This window comes from Bombus vosnesenskii, unplaced genomic scaffold, assembly GCF_011952255.1.
Source record: "Bombus vosnesenskii isolate JDL3184/JDL3185 unplaced genomic scaffold, Bvos_JDL3184-5_v1.1 scf7180000013266, whole genome shotgun sequence".
NCBI classification, from domain to species: Eukaryota; Metazoa; Arthropoda; class Insecta; order Hymenoptera; family Apidae; genus Bombus; species Bombus vosnesenskii.
In genome coordinates, this window is record NW_022882926.1 from 4,178,173 (window position 1) to 4,195,964 (window position 17,792).

The window sequence follows — 17,792 nt, forward strand, 5'->3', positions numbered from 1 at the left end:
AAGGTAGGAATCCTTAATATCCCGTCGTATTTTGTCGGGACGTCGCACAACGCTGGCGTGACGATGCCTTTTACCCCGCACGTAATCGATTGGCCGTGCATTCGGTGAGACTACCTGCCGGGACGCATCGCGCGAGTTTATTGTTGGAAGCAGCCTCGATTCACATGAATATTTCAATAGGGTCGCTCTGACCAGATAAATGGACAGTTAGCGAGCTTTATTTTCGTTGCTCGTGCTTGGACAAGGGATGCGATAATTTAACTGGGTAGAATAAAGGATCGCGTAGAAAAATTAGCATTCCGACCTAAAATTTCCACATGCGATTCATTTTATACAATTCATATATCACAGCTACCCTTTCCTCTGTTTTCTGCATTTTCTCTCTCTCTTTCTCTCTCTCTCTCTCTTTTGCCTACTTACGTTTGATTCTAGTCCAGAAATAAGTCGCGGAGAAGTCGGTGTACCGGCGATCGATATCGAATATAGCTTGTAATAGCCAATCGCGATAAAAACGGCATCGCGGCGGCAGAATGAATAATGAATCAGAAGGAGTCCGCGCATATTTAAGAGTGGACGTAACGATACGCTCGTGACAAATACACGACCGAGTGTAAAGTGACAATGTAGCTTGTTTATGCACGCAAACGTTGATGTCGCAAACCTAGAAACTCATTGCATAGATAGGTCCGTGAACAGAGTGGCCATGGCTGTATAAGAATAGTTTAAGAATAGAGAAAAATTTATTGTAATTTAAGCTTCATACTGACGAACGAGTTTTGTCGCGCACTTTGTCACGCTATGTTAAGAACTTTGACTTTAGCTTTATCTGTCATCGTTTGAATACCAACATACAGATCCCTGTGTAACTTCTATCCTTATAGCAGAATGTCTCTATTATCCTTGCAGAGATACGTATAGTTTCTTATAGTTTGCAATAACAGAGTTGTGTTTCCCCTCTATTTGGTGACGTTGCGTATCATCGCGGAAACACTATGAAGAATCGTTCGTCTGTACAGAGCTTTGACATATAATAACCGAGCAACCGTACGTAACATATAATATTACGCTGGTCGTAACATGAAAATAATAAGAAAAAGAGAAACGTGTGAATTTCGCTTGTTATTTATTTGTAGAATAATCCGACGGTAGTTTTGGTTTTATTAGGTAGGGATGTTGGCCTTGCGTTCGTACGAAACCGAAGCAATTTCTCGACCTTCCCTATGAATTTCCCACGATACGGAAGACACTTGACCCAACACCTTCGTAAAACGAACCGTAAAGAAGATTTACAACGCTGTTATTTTGCGAACGTTGGCACGCTGCTGTATGACAACAATTAGATCAACCCCAGCTGTGCCCTTTATTAGAACATCAAGCGATAACACGACCAACAACAGTGACAATGGTGTCACTGAGAAACTTTCATCCTAGCAGATTTCATCTTGAAGGAAATTAATCTAAAGAGAGTTCTGATCGTCAATTTGTTGGCGTTATAAATGAACTGGTTCTATCGCCTTAGTCTAACCTCACGATTAAAACGTGATCAGACATCGGTGATCGAAAGTCGGTTTTTTGCGCGAATCGACGCTGTTCGCTCGATCGACGTCCGGGCGAAACAAGATTAGAGAAGAGTTTAAAGCGAGCGACGACCGTTTCTTCCAGACGTGCCGACTCAATTTTCACCGATCTAATTTCGTTGCAGATACTGGCCAGGCTGGCATTGCTAACCTCGTAGCTAGAAACAATTAAAGGGTCGTTAAAACTAAACGATTCGTTAACGATTGCTCCCATTAATGACTAGAAGAATCGATAAGATTTTAAAGGTCGATAATCGTTTCTTGCCTGGGACCTGTTCGCTCCTATTGTTCAAAGAAACTATCAACTCGTTATCTCTTTTCTACATTCGTCATTTTATAGTCTATGGAGCGAAGGTAATCCTTCAATAATGCGCGCGGTGCAGGAAACGTCGACTTACCTGAAACTTACGAATTTCCAGACGTGCATTAACCGATAATTAGATTCGATCTTAATGAGTTTCGAGTCTTACGACTGATCGATGAAAACTCCGGAACCGTACGCGGATTAGCACGACCAACTTGAACTTACGGGAATCGTAAACTTGAGCTCGTAAATAATACAGGAAAACGACTGTTCCTGAAGAATATATAATTAAATATTCCCCGCCGTTGACACTAAACTTCGCGTCTTTAATTTTGTTCAACTTCCTGTCGTACTAGTGATTTATAGATCGCAAAGGTCTGAGATTATAGTTAGCCTGTCATCGGTAAAGCCTTTTGAAAGGAGGGTAACTCAGTTTTTCCTTGGAAAAATATCTACACACATTAGCATCGATCGTAAGAATGATGTCTTCTTTTGTCATACGTGTTCAGGTACAGACACGATAAACGAATCATCGAATAATCTAATATAAAATAAAAAATATAATTTTATTTAGTTTGTTATTACGTGATAGACGACAAATATCGAAATATATGGCGGAGAAAACCATCCAAGGTTAAGCGAATTACGCTCTTAAAATCGTTTAATAATACAGTAGTTGATCTCTGGGTGCACAGGTAGATCCTGTAAGGTTGCGTTTCGCAGTAATGACAATGCAGTAACATCAGGGGACGCTATTGTTTCCGACTGTGAAAACGTAACACGAAATTAAGCTGAATACAATTACGTTATAATGAATGGTCGTAATAGTCCAATTGTGTCACATTCTCAGGAATGTACAAGAGTGTGCGGATTGCGCGGTAAGCCAAGAATTGCTCGTACGCTGTTGTAATTCATGAGGCGACAACTTCTAATTACGCCATCACAATACATCATCGTGACAAATTAGTAATCCTGTGAGATCCACTTGACGATCTGGCTAGTTCTAGAATTCTGTTTCGCTAGACGGCTAATTACAGCAAGTTGCTGTCCGGCGGAATTACTAAACACGCGCGAGTCAATCGAGCTAGCAACGTGGAGAGTCGAGCTTTTTGCTCGATTTTATTAGCGTCACGGGACACGTCGATCTTGTCGAAAGTAAATTTCCCCGAATGCTTTTACCCCAGGAAACATTCGTGCTGCTCTCCTCTTTGAAAATACTGGAATTTCAGAGCGCTCATTGTGTCCAGCGATATAACGCGTCCCCTTTCGGTCATCCGAAAGTTTCCTAGATCTCCCTATTCAGACGAAGAAACAAGGACAAGGGGAAAACGAATGCCGCTATAATTTCACGAAATCTTGAAAGGTTATCCGGAAGTTTCACCCAACGAGATAACTTCGTTTCCTTGGTAAAAATTCCATGGCTGACTCGCACGACCGTTTTCCACTTTTCTTCGCGTCGCGTTGTCAGAGAGTAACCGAGAGACGTTTACCATCGGTAAGATTAAGAAAGTTCGGTGCGTTTCCTTTGGCCAAGACCAAGCTTCATGGAAACTTGCCTGTTGCCTTTGGCAAGATATCACAAGCCATGCATCTTTGACGAAAGTTTCACGCAGAAATGACAGAATAATTAAGGAAAGGAAAAGATTGGTATAACGGAATAAAAGAAGTTTTTTATACTATACGAGCGAAATTGGACCAAGTGTTCACGTGTTCGAAACCTAGCCAACAAGAAAATGCAACGAACTCGTAAATTTTTCTTTCCGATAGACCGAATAAGAAAGTAATAAACGCTGTAGTTCTAGTATGCGCTCAATTTATGATAATGTTTCATGGTCGCGTGTGCAGTGCAAAGGATATAATTTGAAAAATGACGGAGACAACAACGTAAAAATTTTGTGTTATATTCGGTTAGAGTCCAGAGTAATTATCTTCTAAATGTTGTTAATATCGATTCGATTGCAAAAGTTTAGATTGTAACCCAAAAAACCGAATAATTTTAAGCATAAACGATTCTTTCTATTATTTCATTTACGCGCAACTGTGTCCTGATAATGTATTATGCCGAATTATACTCTACATAATCAAATATACAATCTTTCGTCCGTTGATGAAATTACGACTAGAATATTGAAATGGTTATCAACCTTAATTTCCTTCGCATAATTATCTCGGCGAACATTTCTTCTATAAAGAATCATTCGAGTGAAATCTATCGAACGAGTCATATTATGAGAAGAATGTAATAATGTACGTACGATTGTCCAAAATATCGATGGTTATATTTAATTATATATTTAATTATATCGATGGATATATTTCGAATTGATTATTACGGACCATAATCGTATTATATCGAACAGTGAATTTACATTCGATCCAACTGAGAACTCTAGGAGAGATAAAATAATGGGAACAGTTTGAGGAGATAAGGTTAACGACGATAGCGAAGGTTACAAACTTAATAAGGGATATTCATCTAGATACGAAATTAAAGACGATCTTATCAAGGATCTTGTATGGAGAGACTATAAGTATAACAAAGTAATATATGCATGAACATTAATAATTAAGTAAAGGCAATAAAAATATAAGTTTCGAAAAATTTTTAATTTACTTGATACATTGAAAGCTGTTGAGGGAAATTTCATTAGTATAACATGTAACCACTTCTAGAGTTATTCCGTCCGGTTATCAGGTTTTTATACTATTATTTTACGTAAGCGACTTTTAATACAATTATCAATTTATGTCACCAACACAGTTTTAAAATCTCTTTACTTTATTAAACGGTACTCAAAAGGTTTCTCTAACAGCGAAACTATTAAAACAATCTACTGATTAGTTAGATCACACTTAGAGTATGCTTCGGTACTGTGATCTCCTATATTTAACAAGAATAAATGATTACTAGAAAGTGGATAACGTAAATTTCTAAGATTCACAGCTAATAAATTGGGTTTGAGTATGTTATATTACGATCATAACTATAATCCGATTAGAACAACTTGGAACGAAAACACTGGAAAGTCGTAGGAAGATATTCGATCTATCCTGCTTCTATGGGATTATTAAGCGATCAAGCGAATTGTTCCGATCTGCTTAGTGTAATTGGAGTTTATATACCTTCAAGATATATCAGAGAAAGATTTCCGTTTGATACGTCAGTTTTTAAAACTAGCCATAAACATTTCATGGATAGAATTATGAAACTAGCTAATTCGTGTAGCATTGCGATATTTTGTTCTACTTCTATTTGATTCTCCAAATCCTTTTAAGCATAAGCCTTCAAGTTACGTTACGTAGATGTGTAAGTATTTTTAATTCCCCTTCTCTCTGTATTCTTTTAATTTCTTTTTGCGTCAGGCACATTTAATGCCTAACAGTGAATGTAACAATAATAATTGTATTATTGAACTATAGCCGAGAATAATAATAATAATAATAAATGGAACAACAGGAATCAAGATATGGATAGGAAGGAAGATATTCGGATTATAGACAATGAAAAAAGAAAAAAATTATAAATATTATCAGTATCATTATGGTTATAGTAAATATAGTACATACCAGTATAAGAAACAATGGAAAAAAGTATGACGAGCGTAACCATAGCGTTTGTAGCAGTTGGTGCAAAGACAACGAGTATATGCAATAACATAACACAGTCTTGACCATGACCATAACGAAGGAGTTGGTGACAACGGACCGTATTATCACTATGGCTATAGTCAAAGCGATAGTAATTACGGTAAAGGTTATCCTGGTTTCGCAAGTGGCCACCATTATCATCACCATGAGTTAAATCATGATTACGCTGACCATCATCATGGGTTGGTTGGTCGCAATTAATGGAGCAACTACAATACACGTTACAACTTGTTTCACAATACGTTACATAATCTTCATATTTACGGCTAATCAGCGATCATAACGGACCCCCGCGGGGAATAGCGAGTAATTAATTAAAGGAAGTAACTTGCTGTAAACATAAAATTTGCAAAGTATACTTTTAAAATCCACGTGGTATGTGCTGTTTACAAGTGTGTCGCACAGCGTTAACGTAATAGTATACGAATGATTTCTGTGACAATTTTACGGAAACTTTCATTAAAGAGAGAGCTGTATGTTACGCAAAATAAAGAAACAAGACTAGTTTACTCGGTGTGGATATGAATTTTGTCATATTTTACCTCTTGCTTACGAATGCCGATTTGACAAAAAGCATTCGTTTTGGTGTAGAGGTATGCAGTATGGACTTAATAACCTCTATAAATTCAGCGTCAAGATATTTTACTTCGTATCATGTTGTAGATACGTACACGAACAGAAATAACGTATGGTCAAAGTTGAGAAATATTCGTTATAATTATTTTCTTTGGAATTATCAAAAAATGTAACGTCTAATTTTATATTGTTATTACGGAGATAGTCGAGAAACAAGACTATAGAAACATCGAAGGTTGGATAATCAAAGATTGATGCCAACGCCTGCCGTGCTTCGTGCAATATCAGTCAGACTTGGGTGATTGATCGGAACATCCGTACCATAGACAGATCGTCTAAAAATCCCCAAGGTTGTGACGTTACGCGAAGAAAAAGTGAAACGAAGAGAAGGCGTTTTTTCTATGTTCGTCCTGACAACCCTTATTTTGTCTTGTATAGCGGAACGAAATTTGTAGTTGATCGAAACAAATCGATAAGTCCGCCTATTACTTTCTCATTTGTGCGATAAGAACAGTCAACGAATAACGAAGCCGAAATGCAGCTGCATCGGTGCATTAACCAACGCGTTGATTAATTAAAACGTCGGCTTCGAATAATCGATTTCGCGGAGAAGAGTAGCAAACATATTCCGCGATAATTAAAATCCAACCGATATCGTTGTTAATGCTCTTCTTTTTTGTTACGGTCCAGAGCAGAGACCGTTTCGCATTATTCCATGCTATATTTATTCAACGATAAACTGAGTACAATATTTGAGCGGATTTCACACGAATTCGCGATAAGTTTAATTATATACAAAAATTCTTTCTTTCAGGATGGGTTTTGACTACCCGAGTACCATAATAGATTAATGATCTTCTATCGATATTCCAGCATCTCTCGATCTCTATTATATCGTATCGAGTTGGCTGAACCTATCTGAAGTTTAATTAGACTTTGAATTTCTGCTCATATCGGTTCATGGCCGGGTTCTACGCGATCCAGCTGCGATGTGATCGCAAATTGATTACTTTTTGCCCACCTGATTGTCGTTACCGGCCAACGATAATCGCTAATTAAGGGTTTAACGCAATGATATATGAATCGATAACTCCTTTGTACTCGCGTTCAAATATTCTCGATTACGATGTTTACGAAGGCAGATAAATATACTTTGCATATAGAGACACAAATTAGTGGAAAATACGTTCGAGGGGCTAAACATTTATGGGAAAAGTCACTTTATTAAAAGGAGACGGTTAAGAGAAAAAATAATTTTAGTGGTAGATGTAATTGAATGGTGGAAAAGCAAACAGGAAAGCTCTTAAGATTTAATCAGAATGGCTCGATCTCTACGAGGACTGACCTTTCGCTTAGCTTTCCGTCTGCTTGGGCTTTCGAAAAGTGCGCAGCCCCTTCAGGCAGCTGCTGATTGCTTCTGGTCATTACGTTGCGTTCGCTGGATCGTCACCAATCAGAAGTTTAATTAAACGGGAAACTCTGCAGGAACCCTTTGGGCGATACATCACGCGGTTTCGGCGCATAAGAGGGCTGATAACACGAGGAACTAATATTACAACTTGCCTATAATTCGTGCTTCTATATATTCGCTTGGTCATAATTTCCACGGTTTGCGTGTAGGTACGTCATGATTCATTTATAACCAGTGCTTTACCGTTTAATCCACACTGCCAGACATATATGCACGACAGAGATGAAAATAGTTGCTCGAAGGTACCCTTTGATCGATATTGCCCCGCAATATTAATCTGTGAGTATACAAAGAGCATTGTTATTTGGAAGATCCTTAAGAGAATTGCTTTGGGGTTATACCCTCAAACTGTTGTCGATATCGTGCTCGGATTTAAACGAGATCGTCGACGCTAATAACACCGTGAAAATTAATCCTAGTTATAGTCTTCGGCATCGTAATCGTGGCAACGATTTACGAAATACTTGGTAAACGTTACACCTCAACAGGCGATGCGGTTAAATACTCCACTTAATTATTATGTGTGTAGATAGATACGTGTGTAAGAAGGAAAACTATTCGTAAGATAAAACGTTTACGTTTCACAAACACGTTATTCGTTAGAAAGAGAAACGGCCGAGTGAATTTCTCACTTTTAATTTTCTGTATTGTTAGAAAATTCGATGGTGGATTAGTTCGAGTATATAATTAAATCAAACATTTATTGATACTGTTTTGGTAACCCTAGAGGGATTTCGATAGAAACTCGCTGTGTACACGAAATACACATTCACGGGTGACACGTTCGAAGTGCTTTCACGTTGCGTCCTATAGAATTACAAAGGCTTTGATCCCTGACTCCAACATAGTGCTTACTGCTGCTAGTAGGATTACCGCAACCGCTGTGGACGAGCCACTAATAACGCGAGTCGCTCGAATGCATTAAAACTCTGAGATATGTCGCACTTTGGTCGCACTTTGTCGATATATTTCACCGTCCGACATTGACAAACCCGCGACAGTTTAAACGACTGTTACTCGCCAAATTAATACGACGTAGACGTGAAACGAAAGAAACCGCCGCGTTTCACGTTTAATCAACGCCCAAGGAGCGACTCTGGTAAGAAAATCTATCGATATCTCGAGAATAGAAGCCGGATTGCAATCTACTATCGACAAAGCATCCTTCTAATTGCAAATCAGCGATATCTAACGACTTCCTCGCGGGCGTTTCCATTTAATTAAACGTGAAATCGAGAATCTTTCGCTCACCATTGATAGACATTGGTTTTGCTATGGAATAAGCAAAAAATTATAATTTTCTGATAGCGAAAACAAATCCAATTAAGACGGTAGTTTAATCAGAGAAGAAATAGACGGTTTATCGTGTTAGAAAAAAAATGCAATCTTGTCATTGCGTCATTCTGTCAAAATCTGTACGAGATAAGAGATCGAAGAGCAAGCGCTATTCGCGTCGTTAACGACTCGTCCTGAAAACTTGTTACTCTCGATGAACGCATAATGGCCAATCCACGTCACATGTGTTGTCCAGCTGGTAGCATGGTTCGAGGATTAGTTAGGCGCCAGCAAATTGACATACGTGTGTTCGGTAACGTGTGCACCTCGCCACGAAACGTGTGAACGACATTGTCCGCTGACGAGGAACTCGATTGTACTCGATCAACAGGTTTAAGATCGCAGCTAGGAGTAAGAGAAAGTGTCGCGCTTGGCTGCGCAACCGTGATAAGTGCAAGTAAATTGGTATCTTGAACTTTGATTTACGCGTTGACGCGACATCTACCTATACACGTTCTCCCTTGACAACTTGTTAACGCGTTAATCTCTGATCGTGACATGTCACATTTGCACCGAGTCGCCGTGCCTCCACCGATGCTTCTGAATCGCGCGTTATCACTCGTGCTATCAGAAATCAACGGAAACCAACGGTGGACGTTCCACGAACTATCATATATTTCTCTTCCGTGAATTTTAGCGGTTATTTAAATAAAACCGATTTCACTGTATTTAACTAATAAAACGATAGAACGCGTAATCTTGTAATCCACTTGCATAAACTTCGATCTATCAATGAAAATGTTTGCAAATGATTTTTATAAGCATTGGGAATTTATTAACTGGATCGCGACTCTTTCATATAAATAAAATTTCTTTTACTCGTGCTATAGATAAGAACAATGCTTAATTTATCTTTTTATACGATGTAGCGGTAATTAGGTAGCAGAAAATGAAGATTGATTAACTGTACGCTTAGTAACGTTGTTAGAACCTGGACGTTTTTATATCGTATACCCTCGCAAGCATCGGTTGTGTTTTTGTATCGAGTTTTTGGTTGTTTGTTGGCTGCGTTGGCTGCAAGTGATATATTTCGAAAGACAATCGTCGGAAATGCATCGAAAATACATCGAAAATGCATCGGAAATGCATAGTACCAGTTCGGTATTCTCAACGCGTAATTGCCTTCAACCGTATCTACGGAAAAGGGAATAAGGAGGAATCGTTGGCAGACACCGACCACTTCCGTATTTTAATAATAGAAAGACGGTAGCGTGGATGCAAATGAAACGGTATCCTGGCACATTGGCCCTTAATAGCCCGCATTTTTAACGTTTCATTGCCTTGCTGTGCTTGGCGAGTCACGCTCTGGAAACGCTTGACACAACCGCAATAACGCGAAAAGAATGGTTGGAATTGCGTTTCCTTATCACTACCCGTTTTAACCTTCCTTGGCTAACTGTTTCCCAGAAAAAATGAGTCGGTAAAATTCCGTTTGTCGTACGACTTCGCGGATAGCCGGTCGCGAGAACCAAGCGCTCCGGCTAAATGAGAAATTTTACTAAGAATTTTAATTGAGTCAGCCGACAGCCTGGCCCTTTAACGTTGTTCCGCCTCTGTTCCGTTTTACTTTTCTGACTTCTAACAACTATGAAATCTTATACAATCGTCGCTCCTAAATTGGATTTTATCAATTATACATACGTAACGCTTCAACGGAATCGATCGAAGAATTAAAAAATACGCACCATGCGCGTAGAAATAAATAATACAGCAAGTCCGATAAAGAATAAAATTGATAATAATAAAGTCGATGATATGTGTTTTATTGTTTCGGATTTCATATATCGTGAGAAAGAATTCAAGCATGGATGCAATATGAAGTCGATGAAGAAGCTCGAGGCAATAGAACGGTACGCTGTCACCGGACCCCGCCGCAACGAGGGAATCTGTTCCTCTCGAACTTGGTGCATTCATTTAATCGTGAAACAGCCGACGGTACCAGTTGTCTCGCGCATCGGCTTGACCTAGATCGGATGTCTGCCGCAATTTGCACTCAATGCGCTTTACCGAAGCTTTCCGGAGTATGAAAGCAGAAGAAGTGGCTTCGAAGGAATCCGCCTAGTCATCGTTTCTCTTTCACGTCCTAGGCGCCCTGTCAATTACGCTGTTCATTCGTCCACGAAGGGTTAGAGTCTTAGGATTCCTCTCGATTTCAGAACTCTATCCATTCATCGAACCATTCGAACGAAAATATTTTAGCCAATACTTTCTCTTTGACATTTATTCCGACGTGCAATTTATATCGTACGGATACCCAAACTATTACAATTTTACTAGTCGAACTCGTGTGTACATAATCTCGCGAATTATTTAAATCGTAGCACTAACATCGTCGTTGTTCTAACTTGCTTTTAACCTCGTGGATTTTAACCCACCATATATATTCCGTAGGAACTTTTAATAAAGAAGGAACATATATTCGTACAAAATTTAAGGATCTGTTCTCGGAGCGATCCACCCAAGATGCTCCGTGCGTTACTAAAATTTTCACGAAATTTCGTGGAAAATCCTCGCGGGGAATGAAACTCGGTTCTTCTGATTAAAAGATTAATCTACAGTCTGCGACACGGTCGAAAGAATTTGAAATAAATAAATGGTGTATTTATTGCATCGGAAGAACGATTACAATAAAATTTTCTCCTTTCGACAAAAGAACGAGGAAATATTGAAACACCGTTTTTCCATTTAACCACATTTATTTGATCGTATTCTAAATTTTATCACGGTTATGATCCTTTTACCTTCATTCGCATACCATATTATCCTCTAGAATGGATCAGATAAAAAGACCCTGCTTTTAAGATATACGTATAGCGGCAACGTGGCTGATATACATTAGTCCGTTTTTCCGCGTTTCCACAAGAAATAAAAGCATTTATTATCCTTCCACTCTGAAAACCATCGAAATGGTTGGATACAAACGTTTTCGTTTATCCGTACCCTTCGTACGCCAAACCTATTCGTTTCGCTTGGCCAAACTTCATCCTCTTCTTTTTTTTTTTCCGAGGAACAGAGTAAGAAAAAAATATGCGTCAATGATACGAAGCTACCCATCTTTGCTGCAACGATGCATTGTTCATCGCCATCGTACGTTCACCCAGCAATTTCGCGTCAAAGATTTTGTTCCCGAGACGAGACGGCCCGAGCAAGAGAATCCCCGTATCTATGTCAAAGAGGGATTTTTCTTTGAAGCAGGAAGTTTGGTCTTGTTTTCTTGTCTTTGTTTTTCGGATGAAGCACGCAGAAGCACTTCAATTAGCGTCGATAGTGGCACTTGTATCGGACTGCGGGAATATAATTGTTACGGGCAAAGGATTAATTTCAAGTTAAGATACGTGTTGTAATTGGTCTTCGGCAGATGAAACGATCCTATATCGAATCGCAAGGAATAACAACGCATAGAGCAAATACGAATAATACACGGTGTTTGCGTAGAACAAATGATCGTTTGACGCAAAGACGCCGACACCGACCACCTATATATGCCGCTATAATTGAATGTATTTATATTTGCCATGGGGACATTATTGCGCTTGAACGTGTTTTATCCGATGCTTATAATGTTTTTAAATCCGCGCTGACCGAACTGCTTACAAAGCGAATTAATTAGCAGTCGACAATAACGAACAACAAGCACGTTATCGCTTTGTACGTTATCGTTATACCGTCGGTTCTTATTTGAAGCGTACTCGTTTGTAAAATATTACCATTTATGTTGCCGACGTTAGATGAGAAAAATACTTTTTGCTCGTAAAACCGATGGTTTATGCGTAAAAGTATTCAGTAATTTTTACCGGCAACGAGAAAAGCGTGGAGAGAAAAGATTTCTTTGGAATGCTAGCCAACTTCCGGTTGGCTTCGTTTCGTGAAAGCAGAATCTTTTATTAACTTTACCTGAACGGTCATACAGTCTGTACGTCAACTATCTGGCATCGATCGGTATACTTTGTTGTGTGGAATAACTTGAAATCAACTTGAGTAGTTCTGATAAACGCAACATCATCTTGCGAAGTAACAAAGACGAAATTCTTACTCTGATCTTCCGTTCAGTGACTCAACCTTTGAAGAACGTCCATGAGAACCGAACCACGCTCGAACATAGCATAGCATGTTGCTTTTCCGATTTCCAACGAAATCGCAATTCCACTGACGGCTCTCTGTAGCTTGTCTCGTCGAGGCTACACACACGATTCGTCAAAGAGACGGCCAAACGTAAATCGCAATGAGACATCGACAAACTGTGGTTACTGGCAAACGACAGTGGTACTCGACTCGTGTCCCGATACCTTTCGAATAAAGCAGTAGCGTCACGAACATTAATCGACGCGCATAAACATAATAGAGGATTTTCAATTTGTAAATTGAAAACGGCAGAACTAGGACGGGAAGGAAGAAATTCAATCGTTCAAGTGTAAAAGACCAAACGCTGGCAGCACGGAACATGGAGGTCTTGGAGTAGAACTTGTTATTTTTCTGATCAACCGTTCCCTTTTCGATGACGTTGACATTTTCTTATTTTCTCATTGCTTCAAAGTAGCTTCTGTAAACATCCATGGACGAATACGTGTATATCCTTTACACTCGCGTCTCGCTTCTTTTACGTTTGTCCATGTTTTCCGGTCTACCTGTTAGATGCAGCGAATCTAGAAAATCAAGGCTTTTGATGTTTGACTTCAAACACGTCGCACGAAGAAGCTCCGCCGAATTATACTTCCGTTTGATACGTTGCCACTCGTTGCGCTTGACTACGAATAATCGAAGTCGATGATCAAACTGACGCTGATTAGCACCGGTGATCTCGTTTCGAAGTATAGGTCGGGTAAATCGTCGAAGCGTTTGTTAAATAATTCGAAAGCAGCGGATTCGCAAGATTAGCGCAATGGCAGTTTGAGAGACGCAAGCTCGTTGTTCGAGCCCGCGAAGGTATTTGGAGCTGGAACAAACAGCCCAATAAAGGAATTAAACTGCGCTATTAAACGAACGAGACAACCAGCTTCTCAAGTAGGGAGGAAAAACTGTCGGAGATCGAGGCATTTAAAGTAGATCCGACGCGATTCAATCCAAGCACCGAATCTCCCAGGGGGTTAAGAATCCAAATAAATCCTGGCTCGAACGGAATAAGCGGATTATTCGACCCTAGTGTCGTCCAGCGACGCGACGCCAGGCTTCGTGCTGACGAAAAGGAAGCCGTTCAGTGGCGTCTTCGAAAATGTAAGGAAGCCACCGTAACCAGGATTGATCGATAATATTAAACGCGAATCTATTCATAACTGGTTACAGATTACTGAAGTCGAAGCGTTATTAGAACGAAATTGCTACTCACAGGAAGGTAAGATCGGTTGTGCCAATTAGAGCAAGATTAATCGGTTGTATGACCGGACGATCCTTACGATCGTCCGATGAAGTTTCTAATACCGATTCAATAGAAAAGAGAAACGTCGTTCCTATCTTGGAGTATAGAATCAGCGAAGTCGTCAGAAGCTGGTGACAAACAGTTCCGTTACAGCGGTTTCGTACGTGAAAGGTCGCGAAGCGGAGACGAAGAGAGGGCCAGACTGACCATGTTCGAGCGAAATTCACCAACGTGTACGCACGTATCGCACACGCACGCAATGTCCAACGTAACTGGCAGATTCACATCTGTTTACGAGCGTCGTGTATAAACAGAATGTGCATTGCCATGGTATAAAAGGCTAGAAAACACGTTGGAAAGTTGCAGTTCTCACTTGACCGCTTTATATACCATGAGATACGAGGGAGACACGAGGATCAAGGTACGGTATCGACGAAGAAATCGAATCGTGAATCGGAGAAAAGCGGGACACGAGAAATCAAGCAGGAGCAAACGATCAGAAACAAGAAAAATACCGGAGCGAGAGGGAGAGCGAGAGAGTTCTAGTCGGAATTTATTTTCGAAAGTACGTGCAAAGGAAAATTTGAGAAAACAGAGCGCGAGGGAAGACGACCTTCTTAGAAATCGTTTCGATTCGTCTCATTACTTTATAAAAATATACTTAGATCATATATACATAGATGAGCATATTTCTCGATAAGAAAAAGCATCGTGCGAGACAAGCGAAGATATTACAGAACACGGTATCATGATTTCGAGAGTCGTATAATCGTGTCGCATAATCCTGTCGCATATGGGATACCGGACTGGACTGCTTATTATTCCGGGGTTGTGTCGAGTAATTAAAACCAACTGGCATTCTTTATACCGTGATGCTGCTCGCTCGTGTTTGACAAGCTTCAACACTTGTTACAACATTACGAATGAGGTGTAATTGAAAGCCGCGAGTAACCATGCTAAAAATTATATTAAATCGCGTCGATTTGCGTCATTTTTACCCCCGTTTGTTCGATAATCTTATCGATATTTTGCGGCGAAGGGTATTCGGTAATTTTATTTGTCATGATAAACGAGCAAACGAAGCGAAACGCGTACAAACGAAACAAAGAGAATCGAATTTCAATCCACGATGAAACGCGAAACTTTTATTGGCTTGTGTATAATCGACGAGTCGAGACTGTTTTCGACGCGATAGTCAACGTTTGTGCGCTGACAATCGACGTAGTAATTGAAAATGGGACGTCTCAGATCGACGTTTTCGTTTCTCCTCTCTTTTTCGCTCTCTTTGTGCATCTGTCTCTGAGATTCAATTGATCGTTATAAGTGCAGCATGTATTCGATTGCTTTCATCACGGTGCAACCCGCTTTGACACGATTCTATACACAATTCACAATTAAGGAATCGAATCGTACCTCGTTCCTGGCAATATCGAATACCTCGCAATCGTACGATTTAAATTCGTTGTCCGTGATATGCTATAGCGACTCGTTTTTCATTTGCAACGCGATCGATATCTTCAAATTAGTTCAATCTGTGACACGTGAATAGTCATACGAAAATTGTAAAAAAATAAGAGATCGATGGCAGAATCACGTACCAAATCCCGTGGTCGCTGAAAAATCAACCCGTTAAACGTCACCTTTTCCCACGTCGATCAGGCGTAAATCTTCCAGCGACTGATGTACCAGATCCGATCGAAGAAAAACGTCAGGTTACAAGGTACTTTCGAAGCTGACTTTTTGTGCCACAGGTCAGTATCGCCTTGACCATCACGTTGGCGCTCGGCCATCGATCACGAGCCGGCGTGATATCCCTGGAAGCGGAGGCTTTACACGGACAACAGGATCCAGTGCAGCACAGTTCACTGGCCAACTCGTACCTGCAGTTTCACGGGCCCGTCGAGGGGCCAGTGTTTGAGGTGAAAGTACCGTACGCGGAGAATCACGAGGACAGCTCGAACAATTTGCACGGACAAGAGCAGCAGGAACACGGTTACGAGTTTGACTATGTCGCGCATCCGAAGTACGAGTTCTCGTACGGCGTCGAGGATCATCAGACTGGCGATTTCCATGCTCAGAAAGAAACGCGAGATGGTGAGAGAGAGAGAGAGAGAGGGAGAGAGAGGGAGAGAGAGAGAGAGAGAAGCAACCGTTCGAGATTCAATATTCCTTTTTTTGTCTCCTTCGTGAGCGAGTTTGTTCATGCGAATTTTGACACGAAAACTCAAACACGATTAATAGAAGCGGAGGTAATTTGATCGCGAGAGTAATTTTCTCGTACACGCGTCGTGAATATGTGGGAAGGATACGAATACCGGATAAATAAGTAAGGAGGACAGGCTCCGCGCGGTTTGGCTCGCGACCTCTACTGTACCGCGCGGTCGAGTTATTCCTCGACGTTGTTATGCTAATAGAGTTATTTCAGGCGAAATTTCTCTGGCATTCAATTACGTTTCGTTACAAGTTCAACAATTGGTTTCGCGGCTTCCGTTCATCCGCGGCCGTTCCTTTCCGCAGGAAGCAGCGTGTCCGGCCAGTACAGCGTGAAGGAACCAGGTGGTAGCATTCGAGTGGTCAGCTACCGCGCCGACAAGGATGGATTTCATGCCGTGGTGCACACTTCCGGCAAGAACGACCACTCGGCTGATATCTACGTCGGTCAAGGCCAGCTTCCAGTTCACGATCACCAAACTGCGGCGCAACAGGAACAAGACATCCAAGATTACGTCGCCTCGTACACCACAAACGAAGGATATTGATCGTTTCGTGATCGATCGATCGTTTATCGTTTTGTACCTGTTCGTTACGCTTCGTTGTTTCATGTTTTCACTGTACCAAAGGCTTTCATCGTTGCTTATCATCCTGAAGATTGCCGTGGAGAACGTTTATGTTGTAAATATAGAACATTCATTTTAATAAAACACCATCGTATCAGAGTGGAACGTTCTGAAACCAATTCTCTTTGCGTTTAATCCGCGCGCCACGGTATGCTCCATCAGGCATCATTTATCCTGACATAAAATACAAGATGTCAAATGGATAAAGCGTAAAGAGGTCGATCGTCGATGAAGCGCAACTCGGCTACACCCGTGCACAGTCATACGCGGCACGTCGTTAAGGCGCGTCTCGTCTGATCAATTTGATACCAACGGAACGTCGTTATCGCGAGTGGATAAAGACAAAAGGAGAAAAGGAGCGAAATAGGGCGAGGGTGGTAGAACGGCCTGAGCGAATAACAGCAGAGAAGATAAAAGGAAGGCTCGTCCGCGCGCTAACAATGCCTCGAATGCATGCCGATAGAGGCAGAGGAGAGTGGAAACAAAAAGAACAGCGAACAGGCCGGCGAGTTGATAAGAGCTGGTAAGAGGCCGGTGCCGCGCTATGTCACCTTCTCTTGCGACTATGTTACATCGTTAAATCGCTAACGATCGAATTAACTCCGAACTTTTGCGACCAGTGAAATATTTGGCACAGACGTCGAGTCAAGTCGAAGACGCGAAAGAATGAAATCTTCGCGCGTAATCGCCC

At 40.8% G+C, this 17,792-nt stretch overlaps 1 protein-coding gene across 1 annotated transcript; it reads left to right on the forward strand.

Moving 5' to 3' along the window:
• Positions 1 to 5,422: 5,422 nt before the first annotated feature.
• LOC117243619 lies at positions 5,423 to 17,180 on the forward strand. The gene is made up of 6 exons (XM_033511261.1): positions 5,423 to 5,472; positions 5,547 to 5,715; positions 14,192 to 14,240; positions 14,579 to 14,685; positions 16,016 to 16,358; positions 16,782 to 17,180. Exons 1-6 carry the CDS (start codon positions 5,423 to 5,425, stop codon positions 17,021 to 17,023), a joined length of 960 nt encoding a protein of 319 aa, XP_033367152.1. The 3' UTR covers positions 17,024 to 17,180.
• Positions 17,181 to 17,792: the final 612 nt, after the last annotated feature.